Source organism: Lolium rigidum, chromosome 7, assembly GCF_022539505.1.
Source record: "Lolium rigidum isolate FL_2022 chromosome 7, APGP_CSIRO_Lrig_0.1, whole genome shotgun sequence".
Classification (NCBI taxonomy): domain Eukaryota; kingdom Viridiplantae; phylum Streptophyta; class Magnoliopsida; order Poales; family Poaceae; genus Lolium; species Lolium rigidum.
The window spans coordinates 122,147,287-122,171,496 of NC_061514.1; the positions used below are offsets into that span (position 1 = coordinate 122,147,287).

The 24,210-nt window shown below is 47.0% G+C and overlaps 1 protein-coding gene across 1 annotated transcript; it reads right to left on the bottom strand.

Moving 5' to 3' along the window:
• Positions 1–3,232: 3,232 nt before the first annotated feature.
• Positions 3,233–4,498, bottom strand: LOC124671920 (F-box protein At1g11270-like). Its single transcript, XM_047208238.1, has one exon. The coding sequence runs from the start codon at positions 4,496–4,498 to the stop codon at positions 3,233–3,235; it is 1,266 nt and encodes a 421-aa protein (XP_047064194.1).
• Positions 4,499–24,210: the final 19,712 nt, after the last annotated feature.

A 24,210-nucleotide genomic window follows, 5' to 3' on the forward strand; every position in this document is an offset into this window, starting at 1 on the left:
CTGATATGGTCTCTCCCGAGTTTGCAGCTGAGCTGAAGAGAACAATTTACGATAATATGACATTTCCCCCACAATATTATGGTGGAAGGTAAAGAACTTCCTTTGAAAAAGCTTCATTTTAGTACCGTTTAAAGGAAACTATCATTGATGAGCGATGAGTAATTTGCAAATAGAAATATTTAATTTCCTGCGAGACTGTGACACGAGTTTCCCCGTCAACTAGTATTATACTTGTACATTTGCATATTTTTAATTGACAAATCATGTATAGTTGTCTTCAGTGCCTGAGCTTCAGAATGCAGCAGATCGGAGTGAGTACTAAAAACCGAACACTAGCAATTAGTCCGGCCTGATGAACTTGTGTTTTTCAGGTGGAACATCCTTGAGGACCACGGTACGAGCCACTTATCCATCGTCGACTGCGAGAGAAACGCAGTATCATTGACGAGCACCGTGAACTCCTACTTCGGGTCCCTGATCCTGTCCCCGAGCACAGGCGTCCTGCTCAACAACGAGATGGACGACTTCTCCATGCCGGCGAACACCTCTGCCGGCTCTGCGCCGCCGGCTCCCAACAACTTCGTCGCCCCTCTGAAACGCCCTCTCTCTTCCATGAGCCCAACCATCGTCCTCAAGGTTAGTTAGAATTACATGGACGTTGCAATGAAAGCTGATCTCCTTGAGATAAATTCGTGAGAATATCTGAAGAAGTTACAGTTTTCGATAGGCTTCTGATCTCCGGCATCTTTTGTAGGATGGGGAACTGAAGGCTGTGGTGGGCGCCAGCGGCGGCGGCATGATCCCTGCAGGGACAGTCGAGGTGTTCCTGAACCACTTCGCCAGGAACATGGACCCGTTGTCCTCTGTGATGGCGCCGCGGGTTTACCACCAGCTGATCCCGAACGTTGTTCAGTACGAGAACTGGACGACGGTGACCGGCGACCTCTTTTTGCTGGACGCGGCGACGAGAGCCGACCTTCTGAACAAAACCCACGAACTGAGGCCGCTCGCCGGAGGAACCATAAGCCAGCTCGTGGTGCACAATGTGGAGAGCGGCGGAGATCTGACCGCCGTGAGCGACCCGAGGAAAGGCGGCGTCCCGGCCGGCTATTGAGCTAGTTTCATACGACGTACGGGCCGCTCTGGCTGCCATCAGATTAAGCTACACGCGCGCGATTCTTATATTTGCTATTGGATTTTAAATAAAAATTGCATCACCACACGTGTGCTCTGGCTACTCTTGTGCCACCTTCGACCTATTACTTCTCCGACCGATCAGGTTTTTAGTTCAAATTAGAGTACAAACTTCACTTATGCAACCGCTGGGCCTCTATCCAAAGGTGATCGCCTCGTGCTCATCAAATCTGTCCTGGTGGCAACACCCATTCACATCCTGCTTGCTACTGGTGCCACCAAACCCATCAAAGAAGCCATCATCAAATGTCAGAGGTCGTTCTTCTAGGCTTCAGGTCGAGATAACAGCGGTGGCAGTTGTGATGTTGCTTTGAACGAGCTGCCGCCCCACCGAGCTTGGTGGTCTCGGCGTGCTAGACATCAAATGCATGGGTTGGGCACTCAGAGCCAGATGGTCATGGCTCAAGCGCACTGACGCTTCGAAGCCCTGGAGGAACTTTCCTATCAAAACAAACAAACACATCGACACCCTCGTCCATGCTGCTACCAAAGTTCATCTAGGAAATGGCACCAATGTACACCTTTGGCCTGATCGTTGGATTGAGGGAAAAAGCATTACTGACCTTGCTCCCGACATCGTTGTTGCAGTCAGCCGGCGTGATGTCCACAGTAGAAAGGTAGCCTCTGCCCTCCCCCAAAATGCTTAGGTCAACGACATATCCGGTGCCCTCTCTGTTGATGCTCTTGACCAGTTCCTAGACCTGTCTGAACTGCTATCTACTTAACATGTCTCGAGGATTCCTTTTCCTGGAACGTATCCACCTCAGGGGAGTACACGGCCAAATCTACATACTCATCCCTTTTCGACGGCATGACAAAACATCCACATCATGAGTTCATCTAGAAGTGTTGGACGCCTCTCAGATGCAAAGTGTTTGCATGGCTCGTCACTCTTGACTGCTGCTGGACTACCGAACGACGTATGCGCCATGGCCTGTCCACTGACGACACATGTGCTCTTTGTGACCAAGAGTCTGAATCCATTGCTCATCTGATGATCCAGTGCTCTTTCTCACAGCAAATATGGTTTAACGTCTGCTCCCTGAACATTACAACCTGCATCCCAGGTCGCGACGATGACTTCAACTCGTGTTTTGAAACAGCGGTGGCTAATGCTCCCCCCGACACCCAAAGCGGAGCCAAATTAATCATGATCCTCACCATGTGGAGGATTTGGAAGACGCGCAATGATGTCGTCTTCAACAATGTCGCCCCCAGACGACACGATCTAGTTCTTTCCATTATGGCAGAAGCTAAGCTCTGGCTTCTTGCAGGTGCTAGGGCACTGCGCCAGTTGCCTCTCCATACCAGGCCTCCCGACGACAACTTGCCACAGCACCTGCAGGCCTAACAAAGTTAGTTGTCTGTAGCCTTCTGTATAGTTTTTTCTTTTTGTTTTCTCTCAGTTTTTCGTAGCCTTGCTACACCCCTGTATGCTCCCGCATTCTCAACAGTTTTCTCTAATATATAATGATGCATGCCTAGGCGTGTGTTCGAGAAGAAAAAAAAATTCACCTATGCAACCATTGAGGTGTTGCAAGTAGTTGGAAGGGCGTAGTTCCCATGGATATTCACTCATGAGTTTTACTACCCTTCCATTCACCTGGCATTTTCGTGACAACTCACATGAAGTTTATGATTCATGATAGCTAGGTTTGCTTGATGCATATAAGCCATGTTTGGCACGGGCATATTTTACACTCGGCGGTTTGTTTCAAAAAAAAATTACACCCGAAGCTAGGATTTGTAACCCCATGGTAAACCTATTTAGTGTTTTGAGCCCTTTGAAATGTTGAACTCGGTTACGAACCAACAATTTAGGGGATTTGCTAGTTCTCAGCAACTTGCTTCGTGCTCAGTCAAATCTACACTATTTAATTTGCATCGTGATTCGTGTTAGTTATGAGTTGTAACATGAGTTGCAACTGAGATTTGGTGACATCTAACTGAGCACGAAATTAGTTCTAGTCACACCCACAATTCAGAACGAATTGTTCACAACATCTCTCGTGAGCTTGGACATCGTTGTTCAGCGGTCTTACACCTTAATTACATTACTTGGTGTGATTGGAACAAGACTCTCTCGGTATGGGACGACGTGGTAAACATGGTTCTGAAGTTCCTTGTCGTGCTCCGAGTCCACATCGTCTTCCAGGTCCAGCACTTCCTCCACGCCTCGTCCCTTCTCGTCGCACCAGTACAACATCTCGTCGTTGTCTGACACCCTCACCAGCATCCCGCCCTCAGCAGCCCAAAGCGGCTGGAAGCCGTAGCACCCGAACCCCTCGTCGTATAATGGTCCGGGGTCGATCCGGCAGCGCAGCGACCATTGGGCTGGGTGTGTATCATCCCCGTCCGCCAGCTGCCACACCTCGAAGGTCGTCAGCCAGGCCCCGTTGTTGGTGTGGCACAGCTTGCCGTCTAGCTCGGCCAGATGGTCCAGGGCAGCGTTGTAGGCGAAGTGGGGAGGGCATGGCACTAGGTCGTCGAACGTCCTGTCGCGCAGGCCAAACCGCAGCAGAGAGCTTGGGCAGGGATCTTCGAGGTCGTCGCACGCCCAGTAGAAGGCGTCCCCCACGCAAACGGGCGGCGTGCCGCCGATAGAGTGCGGCGGGTCGACGGTGAGCTCCCAAGACCAAGAGTCGCTGCCCCCGAGCGCGAACACCTCGTGCCCGATGTCGTAATCAAGCTTGCGTCTGGACTTGTCGTAGCACCACCGCCGGTAGAAGTACCTGGCGACGACGTACTGGTTGCGCGAGCGGTCGAATCCGATCGCCACGGACGGGAACTTATCGCTGTCCACGTCCGGGCTGCCGAGCGGAAGCGCGACGAGCTCCTTGGTGGCCGGGTTGCACACGAATACCTGGTTCGTGGTGGTCGCGAGGGCGACCAGGCCGTCACAGTGCACGGCGTGGATCACGTCCGTGACGCCCGCCGCTTCCGGTGGGCACGCCGCCTTGTCCAGCAGCAGCTCCGGCGGCTTGGTCTCGAAGTCGCCCGGTTTGTGCCCTGGCCGCAGGCGGTAGAAGGCGATGTCCTCGGGCTCGGAGAGCTCTTCGTCTTCTTCGTCATTGTAGGCGTTCTTGCGGGCGACGACGAGCATGGACGGCGCCTGGCTCGTCCGAGAGAAGTCGCATTGGCGACGGACGAAGCCGGCGTCTTGCATCCGGGCGCGCCAGGAGCGGCAGACGCATTTGAAGCGCAGGAGACATTTCACGGGGAGCCGCACCAGGATTTCCATGAAAATTAGGTCGTCGGGGAGGGCGACGCCGGCGGTCAGAGGAGCCGGGCGACGATGATCCATCTCGATCGGTATCCTTCCTTTACGTTTTGTTTTTTGATTTTTTTAGGGGAAGGTATCATCCGGCCTTCCTTACGTGAACCGGTGCGGGCTGCTGGTATATATTGGTCGATGTCTCGAAAGCCGACTCCGAATAGTGATTAGTTTACGGGAAGAAGAATCTTTGCAAGTGTAATGGATTCTCCGACTCCGAATTGTTGTTACGTAAACAATACTTTGTAACGGGCTTAGCCCTAAGCTCCCACCTATAAGGCCTTTTCCATAAGAATCCTCCTCTCAAAGGGATTCAGAAGTATCAGCAAATTCTGCAAATTCTATATGCCAACCAGATCGGTCGTTATCGCGCGCCCGCACACCCCCACGCGCGTGGTATGGGCTGGCCCTGGTTGGCCCAGTTTGTATTTTTTCTTTGTTCTCTTTTCTATTTTCTGTTTTATGTTTCGTTTTTCTTTCTAGTTTTTTATTTTTAAGTTTCTTTAAAAATGTGCATTTTTATGATCTTATTTTTAAAAAAATATATGATATTCAAATTTAAAAATGTTAAATCTCAAAAAATCAAATTCGAAAAAATTCAAATGTAGGAATAAATAAATTTTCGAAAAATGTTCATTCTCATAAAATGTTCAATCTCGAAAAATGTTAAAGTTCAAAAAATGTTCAAATATTTAAAATTGTTCAATTTTAAGATTTATTGAAATTTGTTCATTTGCAAAAAAATGTTCATTTTTTAAAATGTTCAATTTTAAATTTTTTCAATTTTAAAAAAAATCAATTTTCAATTTGTTCATATTTTCAAAAGAATTCAGATTCAGATTTTTGAATTATTTTCAAAATTTACAACTTAAAAAAAGAAAAGTTAAAGAAATAATACATCAGAAAAAGTGAAAAATGGATTACCTGTTTTGGGCCCGGCCCAACAATGCTCCTGCAGGGTGTGTGTCACGTCCTCCCGCACCGAGCGGGTCGGCATATAGCACCTCCCGAAATATCTAGTCGTGCGTGTGTGTTGGGAGATCCTATTCCCCTCTTTGTGCGGCCCCGAACATAGCATTGCTGAAAGAAAAAAAAGAACAAGTCGGGCTGGCCCATTTACCAGTAAGAAGCCATTTCGCTAGTCTCATTTGTCGTGCTTTCTTGCCCTAAAAAAAGTAGACATCGTGGTTTCCCTGTTTCAGTTTTTTGGGTTTTTTTGTTTTTCCTATACATATCCAAAGCCGTTCAAATCTGAAGTATGTTTAAATTTTAACAAATCAAAATAAAAAATTGTTCAAAAACCAAATATATTCAAAACCGGAAAAAAATTAAATTTGAAAATTGTTCAAACTTCAAAAAAGTCAAAACTTAAAAAGTTCAGATTAATTTTTTTTCCAAACAAACAATAAAACCAATATAAAACCACAAAAAACCACGTAGAAAACCACCCGAAGTTGGAAAAAACGAAACCGGAAATCACCCTCCCAGTAATGGGCCCGACCCAGCATTTCGCCCCTTCAACGGCCCCGATCAACAGGGCCGCATTGAGCGGTGAATAGGTTTCACCGTGTGTGTTGGCCTATACCTTTATACACCTTCATGTATCAATTGTACCCCCTCCGTCTCACAAAAGTTGTCGATGCTAATTAATATCTACATACATATGAATTTAAACTAATCACATATAATCTTCGTGTGATGGAAGGAGTATCTCAGTACTAGCACAAAGCCCAACGGTGCCGGTGCTGGGGCCACATTAAGTTAAGTGAACAACGCCTTTCAAAAAAAAAGTTAAGTGAACAACATTACATAACTTTAAGTCCTTATTGCCTCAATCGATTTAAATGGCAGGGAGTCCTTAATTGCTCTGGCTTTTTTTGTCATCCAATAGTGAACATCACATCGATTTTAAAACATGCAATGAAAATCTCCTGATGATTTAAGACAACTAACCTATGTTAGGCGTTATCGTTCTCCGCAACAACCAACAACACCTTCTACAAAGAAGCAAATCAATACGTCAAGAAAGATGACACGAGGTCCTTTACCAAAACCACAAGCAGCGATGGCCTACGACAGTATGCAGCACGGACTCTAGGATAGTGCTCTCTAACACGTGAAGAGATCTGGTTACAAAACTCTGCAACAAGGATGGATGTAATCATCACGTGAATGATGGTTGTTTCAGTCGATCAAACAGGTTTATAAGAAAAAAATATGCAAATTCTTAATGGAATATGCCGATGGCTCGGCGTACTTCCACTACAGGAAAAACAGGGGGTGCCGTGCAGGCTATCTTTACGGTGTGCCCCCGCACAGCAAAGACTTCTTTGCCGTGAGCTTTGAGAAAAACGCACGGCAAAGACACTGGCCATGGTAAAGATAGAAACAAGCGCACGGCAAAGAAACGATTCCAGGCAACAACAGAAGAGAGCGTATGGCAAAGAAAGCTGCATGACAATAGACCACCAGAGCGCACGGTAAAGATTTGGTGCACGGCAAAAGCTCTGGGCATTGACATGCCTCGCCCTTTGCCGTGTGCCCACATGGGACGCACGGCAACGCCGCCTTTGCCGTGTGACATAGGCATCCCAAATGGGACTGCCGGAGATAGTGCCCGGGGTTTAATGAAGGCCCACTACCCGAAGAATAAGAAGATTCGGGATTCCAAGATATATTAAGGAAAGTAGAGTTGTAATAGGAAGTGTTGTTTGTAATCTGGCGGGGTGAGTTAGAAACCGTCCCGGACTCTGTAACTTGTACAAAACGAAACCCTCGGCTCCGCCTCTTATATAAAGGGGGAGTCGAGGGACGAGGAGATCATCGAATCATTGTTCACAAACCCTAGTTTTCATAATCGTCGAGTACTTTTCGGCTGAAACCTTCGAGATCTACTTGCCCTCTACTTCTAACTAAACCCTAGCCTATAACCCGTAGGCATTGACAAGTTAATCCCTTGTCAATTGGCGCCGTCTGTGGGAATTAGAGGCGTAAGGATCTGATCTCGATGGCACGTTCAAGATCTTCGACATCATCAACCGGAAGCAACACAATGGATCGAGGTAAACAGATCGCTGCTGGTCTTGTCGATTTTGTTCCTCACCCACCCTCCCGTTTGGATGCATATGCGTATCTGGCGGAGCCCATGGAGATGACGTTCGGAAGGTTTCACTTTCGCGTCGAGAAGGAAGGATCGTATCGTGTCGAAATTCCGATTTCGTCGGGATCGTCGGCGGTCGATTCCGATTTTTCAAGCTATACATCGTCAACCGAGTCAGGAGAAGAAGAAACCTCGGAAACACGTTACGTCAGCACTAGAGCAAGAGAGAAACTCGCCAAGATCTTCGGCGACACATCGTTCGAGTCATCTGCGGACTCATATATAAGCGATGACTCAAGCGATGTCGATGAGCTACGACTTCATCGACAAATCTATCACAATGGGCAAGGTCTTCATCAATCTCAACAATGATGTCACCAAACCCAACACAGACCCGAATACAAAATATCATCGATTTATGCTATCGAAAATCAAGAGGAAACATCGGAGGCTTTCGACGATTTGGGTAATCCCTATGTCGATCCCTCGTATCTAAGGAGAGGTATGGGCACTAAATATGTCGGGCCCACACCACGTGTCGAGTTCAACTTCCACAAGCAGCCTGGGATAGAGCTGCAAAAGCTTTAGACGGTTCGGAGCCAATGACGACAACGGCTACGGCTCAAGAATTGCAAGCTTATCAATATAGGCTCGCACGAGCTGCCAGAGAAATAGAAAAACAGACAGCTGAGTTGAACAGGAGAAAGGAGGCAGCTTCTGCATCCAGCAGGAGAAGGGCAGATCTAAGTCGACAATCTAGGGTTTCGGGTGATAGCCATAGGGAGGCTCGGAACAGAGGAAGATCAAGGTTACAACACATACCCGAAGCGTAAAGAGAGCACTTAGTTCAAAACCTCGACATGTCCTTTATGTCGATAGATACAAGAGGAAACATTATCCCTAAAACACCGTAAGCTGGGTATATGGCGACACAAGCTTATATCCTCGCATCTAGGCCACCCCTGTGTGATCCAAGGGAAACATTATACAATATGGCGTTAGCAGGGGTTGGAGCTATGGGGACAGCGTTTGTATCAACGCCTCCCGAAGGAGCGGCAAGGCAAAATAGTCCACGACCTGCAGCAGCAACGGCGGCAGTCCCTGAAGGACCAAGTGGAGCAAGAGACACAGGAGCACAAGCAAGGGTCGATAGAGCGAGGCAAAGCAGAAAAGATCATCGGCAATCCCCGGAGCTTGACGACGAGGATATGTGTGGCCTACCATGCTTCACGAGGAGGGTCCGAAAAACTCGAGTCCCCTCAGGATTCAAGCTACCCGATCATTTCAAAAAATTCGACGGTCTGCAAGATCCAGAAGATTGGCTAGTTGATTACCTCGAGACGGTGAAGTTAACTGGAGAAACTAGGGCAACAGCCATGCAAAGTATTTAGGTGCACTTAAGTGGAGCCGCACGATCTTGGATCAAAAAACTTCCGCCAGGATCTATCGATAGCTGGGAAAGTTTCGAGGATGTATTCGTCAAGAACTTCAGGTCCACGTGCAAAAAACATGCATCGTTAGAAGAGCTGAGAGCATGTCGACAAAAGCCAGATGAGTCAATGAGAAAATACATCCAAAGGTGGAATATCATAAAAAACTCGGCAGAAAATATATCTGACGAGAGAGCAATAGATGCGTTTGTCGCAGGAATTAGGCGTGGAGATTTTGTCGAGGACTTGGGAAGGACCAATCCAAAGACAGTATCCGCGTTAATGGAGATAGCAAATAGATGGGCAGATGGAGAGGATGCTGTCCACAACAAACGGCACAGGTCACCAGAGGAGGACCGTGGTCGAAATTACCAATCGAGGCGACGATTTCCCCGGCAGTACCCGAATTATGACGCCCCAGGGCAGATTTCAGCAGGCTTTCGGGCAAACACAGGGGGAAACAATAGAGATGATTATCAGAGAAGCAGCCGAGCAGCGAGGCGAAAACAGGGACGACTCACGCAACAGCAAAATAGCGGACCTAGGTTCCCAAGGCCTTTCGTGTCACCCGAAGAAATGATGAACGGACCGTGCCGTATGCATTTTTTCATCGACAAAGAACGGAAAAAGACAGTCAGGGCACCTGCAGAAAGACTGTCGAAATTTTCAAGCAATGTTCAGATATGCAGAGAACGCTCATGCTCGAGCAGCACAAAGAAACCCTCGAGAGCCCAGAAGCGAGGTTCACCTACCACCACCTCCCGCGATTACGGACGACAACCGGCACCAGCTCAGAATAGCGGCAGCACCTCCACCACCACCCTATGTTGATCCTAACTCAAACGGAGCGGTGTCGATGATTCGAAGGGAAGGCCGTCCAACGTAACTCAAAACGTGATCTCGAGACAGGTGTTCATGGCGGAGAAAATGCCTCCACCAACAGCTGAGTACCTCAATTGGTCGTGGCAAGACATCGGCTTCACCATAGCGGATCATCCGCAGCAAGTTCCTCGACCAGGGCAGTCAGCACTTATTCTGCCAGCAGTCATTGCGGGATTCGATGTTTCTCGAGTATTCATAGATGGTGGCAGCAGCTTAAACCTTATGTACGCAGATACATTGAGAAAGATGAACATATCCTTAGCAAACCTGAAGCCAACGGACACAAGGTTCCACGGCATCACACCGGAGAAACCAAGTTATCCATTGGGGAAGATAAATCTCGACGTTCAGTTTGGAACTCGAGAGAATTACAGAATCGAGAAGCTGGAATTTTAAGTCGTGGATTTTCCGTCACAATACCACGCTTTGTTGGGACGACCAGCATACGCTAGGTTTATGGCAGTACCACACTATACATATCTGTTGTGGAGATTGCCTGGACCAAAGGGACCAATCACAGTTAAAGGAAGCTTCGCCTTAGCTGACAAGTGCGACAAGGATTTTCATCGGTTATCATAAACTTTCGGGATGCAAGCTGAGTATTTGGCATCCAAAAGTATGACTGATTACGACGTATTGCCAGACGTTGGAAGGACAAATAAAGAATCAACTTTTAATACCGAGAAAAATTCAAAGGAGGTGCAGATTCACCCGACAGACCCGAAAAAGACGACATCTATCGCAAACAACATGGATATCGCATAGGAAAGCGCGCTCGTCGAGTTCCTCCGTGAGAACTGGAAAATCTTCGCATGGTGTCCAGCTGACATGCCAGGAGTACCCATGGAACTTGCCGAGCACCACCTAAATCTGGATCCATTAGCGAGACCAATCAAACAACCTTTGCGGCGTTTTCGAACCAAACCGCAAAGCTATGTCGTCGTAAATCAATCGACTATAAGAAGCTGGTTTTATCAAAGAGATATTCACGTAAGCCACATGGGTAGCAAATCCTGTGATGGTGCCAAAGAAAAACACTAAGGTCCTTCGCATGTGCGTCGACTTTACGTGTCTAAATAAACATTGTCCAAAGGATCACTTTCCCCTCCCAAGGATCGATCAAATTATCGACTCCACGGCTGGATGCGAACGTCTTTCCTTCCTGGACGCGTATTCTGGTTATAACCAGATCAGATTGAAAGAAGAAGATGAAGTAAAGACCGCGTTTATTACACCTTACGGCGTGTTTTGCTACGTAACAATGCCCTTTGGTCTAAAAATGCGGGAGCAACATACCGCAGGATGATGCGTAAGTGTTTGGCGACGCAGATTGGAAAAAACGTGCAAGTATATATCGACGATGTCGTCATAACATCAAAAAAGGGGACAACACCGATCGAGGATCTCAAGGAAACTTTCGACAACCTCAACAAATTCTCGCTCGAAGTTGAACCCAACGAAGTGTTCCTTTGGTGTCCCAAACAGGAGAACTCTTGGGGTTTCTAGTCTCAGCAAGAGGGATTGAAGCAAATCCCGATAAAATACAAGCTATCGTAACAATGAGAAAGCCAACAAAGTTGAAAGAGATACAACAGCTAACTGGGCGAGTCGCAGCTTTGAGCAGATTCGTCGCCAGGCTGGGAGAAAAAGCGTTACCATTTTACGCTCTGATAAAGCAAGGAGACAAATTCCAGTGGAACGACGAGGCCGACAGAGCCTTCGAAGATTTGAAGCGCAAAATCTCGACACCACCAATTTTGGTGGCGCCGAAAGACAAGGAACCTCTCCCGCTATATATCGCAGCCACACCCCAAGTGGTGAGCACTGGTACTAGTTGTCGAAAGAGAAGAAGAAGGAAAACTCCACGGAGTACAGAGGCCAGTATACTTCGTCGCTGAAGTTTTATCGCCATCAAAACAAAGGTACCCTCGCACCAAAAGCTAGCATACGGAGTGTTCACAACAAGCACGAAAATTGCGCCACTATTTTTCGGCACACCCGATCATAGTGGTCAATGAGGCTCCTCTCGTCAAATATACCGAACAATCCAGAAGTTACGGGTCGTGTCTCCCTTTGGGGAATAGAACTTTCCCTCGGGACATCACGTATGAAAAACGAAAAGCAATCAAGTCGCAAGTTCTCGCCGTACTTCATCGCAGAGTGGATGGAGCTGCAAAACACAGGACCCCCGTACTTGTCGAGAACCCGGACCATGAATTTCGACGGGTCCAAGAGAGTAGAAGGAGCTGGCGCAGAGTAATACTTATATCACCCGAAGGCGACAAATTGAAGTATATCCTTCGGATGACGTTCCCTAACGCATCTAACAATGAAGCAGAATACGAAGCCCTCATACACGGGATGAAGATGGCGAAAGCTTACGGTGCAACTCGACTAAAAATCTTTGGCGACTCACAATTGGTGGCTCAACAAGTTATGAACCAATGTGACGCAATCAATGATAGCATGGTAGCATACAAGGAGGTGTACAATGAACTCGAGAAGCTATTTGATGGATGCGAGGTAAATCACATCAGTAGATTGAGCAACGATGAAGCTGACGTCCTCGCAAATATCGGGTCGCAATGCCTCCCAATTCCGCCAGGAGTATTCTGGGAAGAAATAGCGGAGAGATCTACGAAGCCAAAACGAGTGCGTAAAAGCAAAAGAGAAAACTTCGACATCCCTCACAGAAACCACGGAGGATGAAGAGGAACAAGAGTTGGTGATGATGGTACAGATTCCTTGGATGCAAGCATACGTATCATACATCCTCAGGAAAGAAACACCCGATGATCCAGTTGAGGCAAGGCGAGTAATTCGACGCTCCAAAGCTTTTACGGTGATCAAAGGAGAATTGTACAAGCGGAGTATTTCAGGCGTCCTGCAAAGGTGTGTCACACCCGAAGAAGGAAGAATAATTCTGAAGGATGTACACGAAGGAATATGCGGCCACCACGCGAGTAGTCGAGCCATCGCGGCCAAGGTTTTTCGGGCAGGATTCTACTGGTTGACAAGCAATCGAAGACGCCAAAGAAATAGTAAGGACTTGCGATGCGTGTCAAAGGTTTGCCGCAAAACCTCACTCTCCCGGCAGCAGAACTAGCACCAATACCATTGTCATGGCCCTTTGCACAATGGGGACTCGACATGGTGGGCAAGCTACACAAATCATGGCCAGGAGGAAAAGAATACATGCTAGTAGTTGTCGACAAATTTACAAAGTGGATAGAAGCGAAGCCGATAAATTCGCCAGACGGAGCATCCGCAAGAAAATTCATAAAAGGCCTCGTCTTCAGATTTGGAGTGCCCCACAGCATCGTCACGGACAATGGCAGTAACTTTACATCCCATGAATTCAAAGATTATTGCAAAGAAATGGGTATCAAGTTGCACTTTGCATCAGTGGCACATCCTCAAACCAATGGGCAAGTCGAGAAAGCCAATGGCATCATCTGCAATGGCATCAAGAAACGCCCGTTAGGACCCCCGGAAAAAGCTCGACATACCTGGCCAGAAGAACTACCAAGTGTGTTGTGGAGCATCCGAACAACACCAAATACAGCGACACAGGAAACTCCGTTTTTTCTGGTCCATGGAGCAGAGGCAGTCCTACCGATAGAAATAGAGCACGACTCACCTAGAGTCACAGAGTATAATGAAGAAACTTCCAGGATAGCATTGGAAGACGACGTAGATGCACTCGATGAGGCTCGAGACGAAGTATTATCAAGGGTAACCAAATATCAACAGGACCTGAAGAATTACCACAGTCGACGTTTGCGGCCAAGATCTTTCCAGGTGGGAGACCTAGTTCTTCGACTCACGCAAAAAAGTCATGAAAAGCTCGAGTCACCATGGCTTGGCCCTTATATTGTCACGGAAGTAATCGGAGGAGGAGCATACAGGATAAAGGACAAGAAGACAGGAGTGGAGGAGCAAAACCCCGGAACGTGGCGCAACTCGAGCGGTTCTACGCTTAGAGCTAAATATAGTCCTTGTAAAACTTCAATGTACCGAAACGCCCGCGAGTTTTCGCACGCACTCTTTTCCTTTTTCGGGGCACCGAGTGGGGCCGGGAAAGGTTTTTAATGAGGCGGGCTCGCGGTGCTGCAATATAATAAAGATAGTGTCAATATAGCTTTTCTCCATCGACATGCTCAAACTCCCAAACCCGACGAATTTCAATATAGTTCCTTCGAAAAAAGAAAAAGCCTTGCCTTGGTATTAAATTACCTCGCGAGTCAATAAAAATGCAAAATAGTATTCAACAAAGAAGCTCTGGGGCTGATATTCGCCAAAACTACATATTGGATAACCGCTTTGGTTCAAAACCTCGCATTATACAAATACAAATGAATAGTCACCGAAAACACTCGGGGGCTAGATAAACATAGAAACATGATGTTCGCTGCACAATATAATCACAATCGTGATTTACAAGAAAGAATTATCTACCTAAAGAAAAAAATTAGTCATGATTCAATATATCGTCAAGGGTAATCCTGTTTTCTTCAGGAGCAGCGCCAAGAAAATCAGCATAATGACCATCTCGCAAAAAAGTCGGCATCCATCCGAAGAAGATCTTCGATCATTTCTTCAGCTATAGGCGTAACCTTCGTGTTAATACGATCGACACCAACTCTTCGGCGCCGTACCTTCGCGTGAACTTTCCCAACAACTTGGGTCAAGTCAAGCTTTGAGTGGCAAATCTGCAAGCATGATAAGGGCAAATCCGGCGCCAGCCACCAGTTGAGCTTTGACAAAATCATGGATCTTATGAGCATCCTTAAATTTCTCCATTAACTCAGGAAGAGTTTTTGGTGGAACGTTCCGAGGAAACATAGAGTTATAAACCATGGACAGGGTCTTGGTACAGAAGTCAAGGAAATCGCGAGTTTGAGAGGCACGCTCCTGAAATCTGACAATCTGGCGGGTCCTCTCTGGGGTAGCCCAAAATAGAGAACCATGATCAAGGGAAAGGTTAACAAGGAGGTTCGTCCTGGTATTTATCCTATCCTCTTCGGCAACAGCATCAGTGAAGGAGCCTATGAAAACAAAGAAACAGAAAACTTCAAGACACATAGCATAAAGACGGAAGATATTGAGGATAAAACAAGCATACCCGACATATCTGCACTGGCCTCGTTCATTAACTCGAGCATGAAATTTTCTCGAGTAGTCGCCTTTTCAGCCTCGGAAGCAGCAATTTCCTTGGCAGCCACGGCCTCGCGAGCTTGTTGAAGTGCAACTTTTTCGACTTCAGATGACTTACGAGACTGCTCCATCATCACAAGTGTTTGTTTCTTCGCATACTGAAGTTGATGCCGAAGTTCATCCAATTCTTGCGGCAAAGAATCTTCGACGGGTGTAGTACCAGCAAGAGCTCTCTTTGAGTGAGAAGAAGGCGAAATATTGGAAGGACCAGGAGCTGGCGTATAATTGTCAAAAATTAACTGGAAAAAAGAAATATTTCGACATCAATCACTGAGTAAAGATAGATTTCCATTCATTCCCATAATATATACATGTCTATTACAAAAGAAGGACCTTCTAGAGACCTATCAAGCAGCTTATCGCCAAGAACACTACGGCGACAAAGCCAAAAGAACGAGGTACGCTAAAAAGAAAAAGCAAAGAGGCATTCAACTAGACCTCCGGCCTTGATGAGCTAGGAGTCGAAGACGGCGTGATCCCGAGATAGGCCAGGATTTTCTTCGTGTTGGGCTTAGCCGCCTTGATCAGCCGACCTCCACCTTGATTGTTCTATCTCGCTCGTTGTCGCCAACTTTCGCCCAGCCGATAGTTTGTCTGGCTATCGGCTACCAAGGCAACAGTGTTCTCAACGGCGACCTTCATATTCTCATGACGCACCTTCAGCCCAAGATCTTCTGGTGGATCAAAGCACTTGGCCAAGTTAAGGAAAGTTGCGGGTTCCTCTTTCTTCGGGAAGAAATAAGGAAAGAGCCGCGACAGCCCTGCTTTGGCATGATCAATGCCTTCGCGTGCCTCTGACCCATGAAACTCGAGGAAGGAAAGGGCGTCAAGAAGGGCATCATTGTCGGGATCTTCAAGTTCAAACTCTTGAGATGTTCTATCTGTCAAGAAAGAAACTTATTGAGCAACAAGTGAATGCAGAGAAGAAAATACAAAAGATATGAAGTGGTTCAGATACTTACTGAGGAAGCGGCGACTTTGCGTCCTTATACGCTTAAGGATCGCTTCCTCGCGAGCAGCTTGTGCAGCTATGTGCTCGCTCAGCGAATTCTCGGCAACGTGAAGTCTCTTTCTAAGATCTTCGACACCAGCAGCTTCAGTCTTGGCCTTGTCAGCCTCTGCTCTAGCTTGAACAGCGTCCAATTCGGCCTTCTTACGAGCCTCTTCACTTTGCTCTAATTTTTGAGCTAGTGCATTGGAACGCTCGTTGATAGCCGCCAATTTCTCTCGCTAAGAAAGATAGAACTTTGTTAAAATATCGACAACAAAGGAGTAACAGAGTAATGGTACAAAAGAAAGCGGCAAGGCATCACCTTCAGCTTGGTGAGCATATTCACGATACCCAATGAATTGAGCACCGATGCGAATAAGCTCTTTGATCATGGGCTGTTAAGGAAAGAAAAGGACAAAGCAAGAAAAATTTCGGTATGAGGAAAATATAATGGCATTTAGAAGCAAACAGAGGAAGTACAGACAAGGACAAGAGTATGGAGAACTTACATCATCCAAGAGAGGGTTCGAAGAGCTACTCAATTGGAGACTCGGCTCGGAATTGCTTCAGCCCTTGCCCTTTTCGGCGAAGGGACAAGGGGGCTCGAAGGAGGAGTAGATGTGCCGACATTTTGTTGAGGAGGCGACGATTCTTCTCCTTCAACCGGCTTTTCCGAAATAACTAAAGTATGTGACGTACTCGCTCGAGCAGCCACATCCAAAGTTGGTGTTTCTTCATCATCATCACTGTGAAAAACAAAAAGGTGGCAGCATAAAAAGCAAGGCAAATAAAATTCTTCGAATAGAAAAATAAAAAGAAACAAGGAACTTACGAGCTGATGAGACTCTCGATATATGGATCATAAGCTGCCTTTCGCGGTGAAGGGGCAGTTTCTTCGGGTTTGGAGGTCCCGGAATCTTCGACTTTGCTCCTTTTCCTTTTGTTCTTTGGAGAAACAGCAGGAGGAGGAGGAGATTGTGCTGATGTAGTACCTTCGTAGGCAGCATCCTTTTCAATAGATCCCGCAGATTTTCGGGAATCTGCGGGTTCATTCACAAAAGAGGGGGCTTCCTGGTTGTCATCGGCGACAACAGCCCTTTCCTCGACATCTCCACCCTCAGGAAGAGGAGGAAGAGAATCCATAGTAGGATGGTTCTGCAGGAAAATAACGACAAAAGAAAAATTAGAGAGATATCAATACAATGAGATGCAGGAAAAATTCGGACAAGATAAAAACTCGAGAAGACAAAATACCTTGGGGAGAGGATTGGTGGAGCCGTATGGTTCCACGCGGCAAGAGGAAGGAATAGGATCCCTCTTGCTCAGCGAGGAAATTCTTCGAATAAGCTTTTCCAAGTCCTTCACAGAAAGATCATTGGAGAGCCTATTGGCGTCATTGTCACCAAGATATGTCCAAAGGGGATTTTTGCGAGCCTCGAAGAGGCTGCACTCTAATCCTAAGAAAGTAGGCAGTGATTTGGACACCAGACAGCTCTTTGCCTCGAGTATTTTGAAGAGAATGAATACGAGACATAAGTGCTTCTGTCGCCTTTTTCTCTTCTTCGGAAGCTTCAGCATCCCAGGAACGGCGGCGTTGAATTTTGGCTTTTCCGTCAAAAGGGACTATGTTGTGCTCGACAGAGTTGGCACTTTCTTCGTGTATGTAGAGCCACCTTTTGCGCCATCCTTGGACAGAATCACGAAATTTGACGTCGAAGTAATCAACGTCGCTCGGACACGGATAACAACTCCACCTATGTTATAGGTGGCGTTGTGAGCGCCATTGCGGCGAAGGCGTAAAATGCGTTTCCAAAGAACCCAATTAGGAGGAATTCCAAGGAAGCATTCGCACAGTGTGATGAAAATAGAAATATGAAGGATGGAATTGGGGGTCAGCTGGTGCAGCTGAATCCCATAGACAAAGAGAAGGCCGCGGAGGAAATCGTGAATTGGGGTAGAAAGGCCGCGGATGAGATGATCAACGAAACTAACCCGGTACTCCATTGGAGGGTTGGGGTAGCTTTCTTCGCTGGGAAAGCGGATGGCGTCTTCTTTCTTCATCAAGCCAAGCCTCTTCAGCATGTTGACATCCTGGTTGGAGATTTTAGATCTCTCCCACTCAAGATCTTCAGCAGTCCATGTTGGACTCGGAGTACTATGGCGAGTGAGTCGCGTGCGCGGTGGCATCAACGGCACCGGAAAAGCAATGCTTGTGCGTGCGGAAGATCAAACAGAGTTGGGCGCAAGGGAAGTTTTTGCAGAGGGGAACAATGTGCGGCGCAAGCGAAGGAGTAGACAGAGGTTGAAGAAAGGTTTATATAGGATTCGGGCGAAGTAGTGCACCGTTGGATAAAGAAATCGTGTGTTAAAAAAAAAGGATCTTGTAGATACAAGGGTAAAAGGGTATTTTTACTGAGATGGAATGGAACAGGCGTTACTGTACGTGCGCCAGGAAAAGCGGAGGACGTGTGTCCCCCACTTGCACGACGTGTCAACAAGGTGGAAATAATGGACCCACAAGGCAGCAAAGTCCTGACTATTAATAGAGATGAAGTGAATTTGACAAAGGAAAGTATGTCGACAAGAAAAAATAAAAGAAGAATGGCGACAGGAGAAGTTATTTGAATACTTGGGAGCCTTTGGTCAAATACAAGTTTTTGCCCAAATGCTCGGGGCTACTTCGATAAAAGTAAAATTTCGACTATGGCAATATAGAAATTGCGGGAGCCTACAACCAAGCACAAGTTCTTGGCTGTAGCCTCGGGGCTACTCCCATCGGGAGCGCCGTTCGCGCACCCGAGAGAAAAAAAAAAGAATATTGGGAAATACCGGCAATATAGCGACAAGGTGGATTAAAATGTTGAGCCTACAACCAAGCACAAGTTCTTGGCCGTAGCCTCGGGGCTACTCCCATCGGGAACGCTGTTCGCGTGCCCGATGAAATTAAAAAAGGAAAAGGAAGAAAGATAGAAAAGCAAGAGAGTATATTTCGAGTTATAATTAACTCTACATATACTCCCATCGGGAGATTAATATAAGTCATATTTGACTCGATAAAATGTGCCATTCCAACAGCCGGAAAAGCACTCGACAATATATTCTCAGAACGCCAAAGTTGCGATCAATTTCTGAATGCCGCAAATTTGCGAAGGTAAGACCTCGGATCCGTTTCGTTGGGCGTGGCATCGCCTAAGACTGCGCTCTCGCTACTTTTATCCGTATCAACGTATACGAAGAAAAATCCTAACGGACGCGTTAGGTACTCGATAAATTTGACTGGGACTCGACAGAATGGTAAGACCTTAAGCGGCACATGTCGGAGTTTACACCAGTATCCCGAGATCATGTCCAGGGACGTGATCTTGAAGTAGGTTTTTGCGGATTGCCACTAGAGCAGTTAACTAGTACCTAATCCGTCAGATGAACTAGCCCCAACTACCAGCATCCCTGTACAATATAGAAATTTATATGAAGAAATATAGAAAAGTTTAAATTGTCAAATAAAAATAAACAGTGGAGATTTTCCCTGACTCTACGATTCAAGCAAAATCTCGGGGGCTACTGACATAGGCATCCCAAATGGGCCTGCCGGAGATAGTACCCGGGGTTTAATGAAGGCCCACTACCCGAAGAATAAGAAGATTCGGGATTCCAAGATATATTAAGGAAAGTAGAGTTGTAATAGGAAGTGTTGTTTGTAATCTGGCGGGGTGAGTTAGAAACCGTCCCGGACTCTGTAACTTGTACAAAACGAAACCCTCGACTCCGCCTCTTATATAAAGGGGGAGTCGAGGGACGAGGAGATCATCGAATCATTGTTCACAAACCCTAGTTTTCATAATCGTCGAATACTTTTCGGCTGAAACCTTCGAGATCTACTTGCCCTCTACTTCTAACTAAACCCTAGCCTATAACCCGTAGGCATTGACAAGTTAATCCCTTTTCACCGTGTGTTTTGCTTTTGCCGTGCGTCATATGGCATTTTTCTTTGTTTTCCTTTCTATTTTATTTTATCTATATTTTTATTAGTTCTACTTTTTTATGACTATTTATTAGTGTTATTTAAGACAATGTGTATATACCCATATTATTTGCAATACAAAAATACTCTCCATCTTTATGCCCCACATATAAAATCAGGGTTTCGGAGCATTCCGCGCTTCGGAAAATCTGCTAAGTGTTATCGCCAAATGTGAGGACGGCAACGACACAGCGCACGACAGCATTTGTTGCACGGCAAAGGCTACGTGCACGGTAAAGAAAAGGCCGTACGGCAGCGTTGTGTCGCACGACAAAGACTCTGCACGCACGGCAGCGCTACGGACGCACGGCAAAGTCTTTACCGTGCAACATAGATGAGCCGCACGGCAAAGCAAAACACATGCAGTATAGCCAATGCAGCTCATGCGCGCCAGCCAGGCTGGAGTTCATCGTTGCATGGCCACATGAAAGCTTCAGAAAAACACATGCATGAAGCCTTCAGAAAATGAATCCAATTCAGAACTTGCTCTTCTGTGAGTGAGTAGTAGACATTCAGATCAGCCACCACGGACATGACTACATGAGATTGTCTATGTTCTCATCACGGTCACCGCTCGTGCAGGAGGAGAACTAGATGATGGGCACGTTGTAGGGTAAGCACTCATCGATGTTGATGTTCTTGAGAGCCGTGTCGACGCGCCAGAGGAACTTGTGCATGACCTGCAACTATGGAGTGGAGGCGACGATCGTCTCCTCCTTGTACCCACCCGTCTACTTAAACTTCATCAACGCAGCTTCCATATGTGTCGGCCATCATGCTGCTTGGTGTGGTTGTCGTCACCATCCCACCACCCACGCGGCGTTGGGGTCGGGTACTTCATGTCGGCCTCTCTGGCATCATGTCGACGATGCACGCGATGTGGCTCAACCAAGGAACACCCCCGAGTGCTATACCTGATGTTGTAGCTAGAGCTAGCCATGGGTTTCGTGTAGGTGACCACCGTCAACAAATCTTCACTAATGGAAAAAAACACTAGTATCATGTGCATGATACTAGTATATAATACTTCCCATTGTGACTAGTCTTATCAGGTCAGCCGTGCTACTCGCGATGTAATGAGGTAAATGGTGAAACTACCGTGAAAGGCTTTGACTTGGATGGTCATTAATTTTATGTTTCTATGGGCGTCAGTTAGGAGTGAGCAGCTAGAGAAACTTCCTCGTAAGGACGCATCGAAAGGTAGAAAACTAGAAATTATGCACACGAAACCTGGAAACTGATGGCCGCAGGCCGCTGGTCAACGTCGCCGCGAGCCTCGCGCACCTCGATGCTGCTCCACCACGCGGAGCATGTTTGGTGCCTCAGCACATAGAATGTATATATAAAATAATTCATTAAAAAATCAAAAAATTAGGCGCACCACCGTAATGCGCTACGGGTATGTGCAGTACCCATGGCACACCAATATTACCAGTGATACGTTAGTCGTGGCGTATTTTTGATGCGTCACAGGTAGTGAAAAATGGTGCGCTACGGGTAGTTTGTGATACCACCTTCATAATGCATAGTATCATAATATGGTATCATACTTATGTCATATTTAATGTTTTGTAGAATCTCAATATAAATGTGTGTACATGATGTATTTATCGTGAAGTTTTATAGGTTTATGTATTATGATACGGTATCATATTATGATATTACTCTCATCTCTCACCTTATTAATTGATGTAACACATCAGATTTTTGCCAACATGGTATGCATGATACTGCTTATACGACACGTCGCATGGACGTGGTAGTAGCATTCACCAACCCAGTGAGAGAGCGGAAATTGCACGCCAGTTACCTGTCTACCGCGACTACCAAGTTTGCACTACAAGATCAGCTGCCCTCTTTGATTTCTCTTTATATATACACACACATCTCTCACGCACTCACAAGTCAGCACAGCTTCGGAGGAGAGGGCGGCAAAAAAACAAAAAAATAATACCGGGTTCCAAGCTACTGTGAGTTTGAAAGAGAGGATGGCATCCATGATCGCAGGGAACTTGGTGGAGGCCTACGTGCTGAAGAACGCAGCCAGGGAGAAGATGAAGAGGGCCGGGGAGGCAAGCGCCGGCGACGACGCAGCAAAGAAGGGCGGCGACGGAGCGGGGGCAGGAAACAAGACGCCTGAGGGTAGCAAGGAAAAGCGGGGAAGCTTCTTTGGGCTGGCGAAGAAGGTGCACCCAAAAGTTGATCAAGGTGGAGCTTGTTCCTGAAGAGTTGGTAAGATGAGATAGGTGTAGGCGTGCAACACCTCAAATATGGCCACTTTTGTCTGCATTAAAAGTCAGCTGGCGGTTTATGCTAAGATTATGTACTATCTTAGTCTGTAAATAGATATCGTAAGTTTATTTAAATTTAGATGTATCTTGATATTTTTTAGTGTATAGATAAATATAAATATAAATAAAATTTTAACATTCTTTTATGGACAAGGGAATATTTGTTAATTAGTGTGCCCATTCTTTTCCTTTCGTCTCTTCTTGAATGAGTATATAGTATGCTGATGTTTCAGTGTACCCGTTATAATTGGTTACTCTCTCTGAATCCATATTGACTGTCTGTAAAAATGAATGTATTAAGATACATTTTCGTTCTACATACATTCATACTAACAATAAGTAATATAACCTAAAGAGAGTATTAAATTTGTTGGCCACATTGCACTCGTAGAAAAATAGGAAACATTTCCTCATTTCTCAGCCAAACTAAACCTAAGTTTAGGTGGTGCGCCACTAAACAGATTCGCTACTAGTAAAAGGTAGTGTTTGGCTGACGCGTGCAGACAGTGAGACAAAAGCCTGGTCCTTAGAGCATCCCCACTCGTCTCCCCGAGAAGCCTCCCACGACCACTTTTTTTCATCCGGACGGTGAAAAACGGCTCAGTCAGGCCCCCGATTCCTCGTTTTGTCCGGATTTGATCCTATTTTCGTCCGGACTCCCCATATCATCCTCGGTTTCCCGGGGGTCTCCCGGGGACTCTGGATGGACGAAAACAAGTCGTCTGGCCCATCATCAGTGGCCATTAGCGAAATAATTGCCACGCCCACGCCTCTCCATGCCCGCACCCACGCTCGCCGCCGGGGCCGCACTCCGCTGCTGCCACTTGCCTCGCGCGCCGCCGCCCGCCCCTGGCCCCGCGCTCCAACTCCCGCCACTGGCCCAGTGCGCCTCCGCCCGCCCCTTGCCTCGTGCGCCGTTGCCGCAGCCACCTGCGCGCCGCCGCTGCCCCTTGCCCCGCGCGCCGCCGCTGCCGAGTGTGAGGACGGACTAGTCCTCCTCGTCGGGCGCGCACACGACGCCGGTGGCGTCGTCCCAGGAGTCGAAGAAGCGCGAGCCCGGCAGGTCCATGTGCGTGGCGTCGAGGTGAGCTCGGAGAAGGACGACGCGTGGCGGCGAAGAGGAGGCTTGGGCGAGGCACGGCTGGGAAAACCCTCCTCCCCAGTGCAAAAAATTCATCCGGATTAGGTTCACCCGGACGGAAATTTGGCCCTGGGAGCTCCAACGAGTGGAGATGCTCTTAGCACATCCTCTGTTTTTTTTTTAAGATGAAGGTTGAGCCTCCGCTCTCCCTATTAAGAAACAATGATCGATCCGAAGTCATCTCACTAGCGATAGCTATTGTAACACGTACAGATTTGTGGCACCAACAAACTTGATAAACGGGTGGCCATGTCGGGACCGTACATCTCATACCAACACACATCATTTTAAAAGTTAAAACCGGATGCCTTACCTAAACCGTTCAACGGCGAGTCGGGAGCACAAACCGGTATAGCAGACCCTCAACGTGTACGGTTGCACACACCTCAAAAGTCTTTGCGCCATCTTCCTCCAACACATCTTGAGGACATGGATCAAGACATTGACCTTGTGAGGACTATCATCGATGACGCCACAACATAAGATAGCACCACCGCCATGCCACTAGTAGGAAAAGACTCATCAGTGGTGCACCACTTTGAAATTTTACGGCGCACGGGCTCACTAGTGGTGCACCACTTTGGAATTATGTGGCGCACGGAGGGTGCGCCACAGAATTCACGCCACAAAAATTTGAATTATGTGGCGCACGGACGCATGCCCCATAGA

Bases quoted from the DNA above. Each gene is read 5' to 3' on its own strand.
- LOC124671920 (XM_047208238.1), bottom strand. From the start codon at position 4,498: ATGGATCATCGTCGCCCGGCTCCTCTGACCGCCGGCGTCGCCCTCCCC.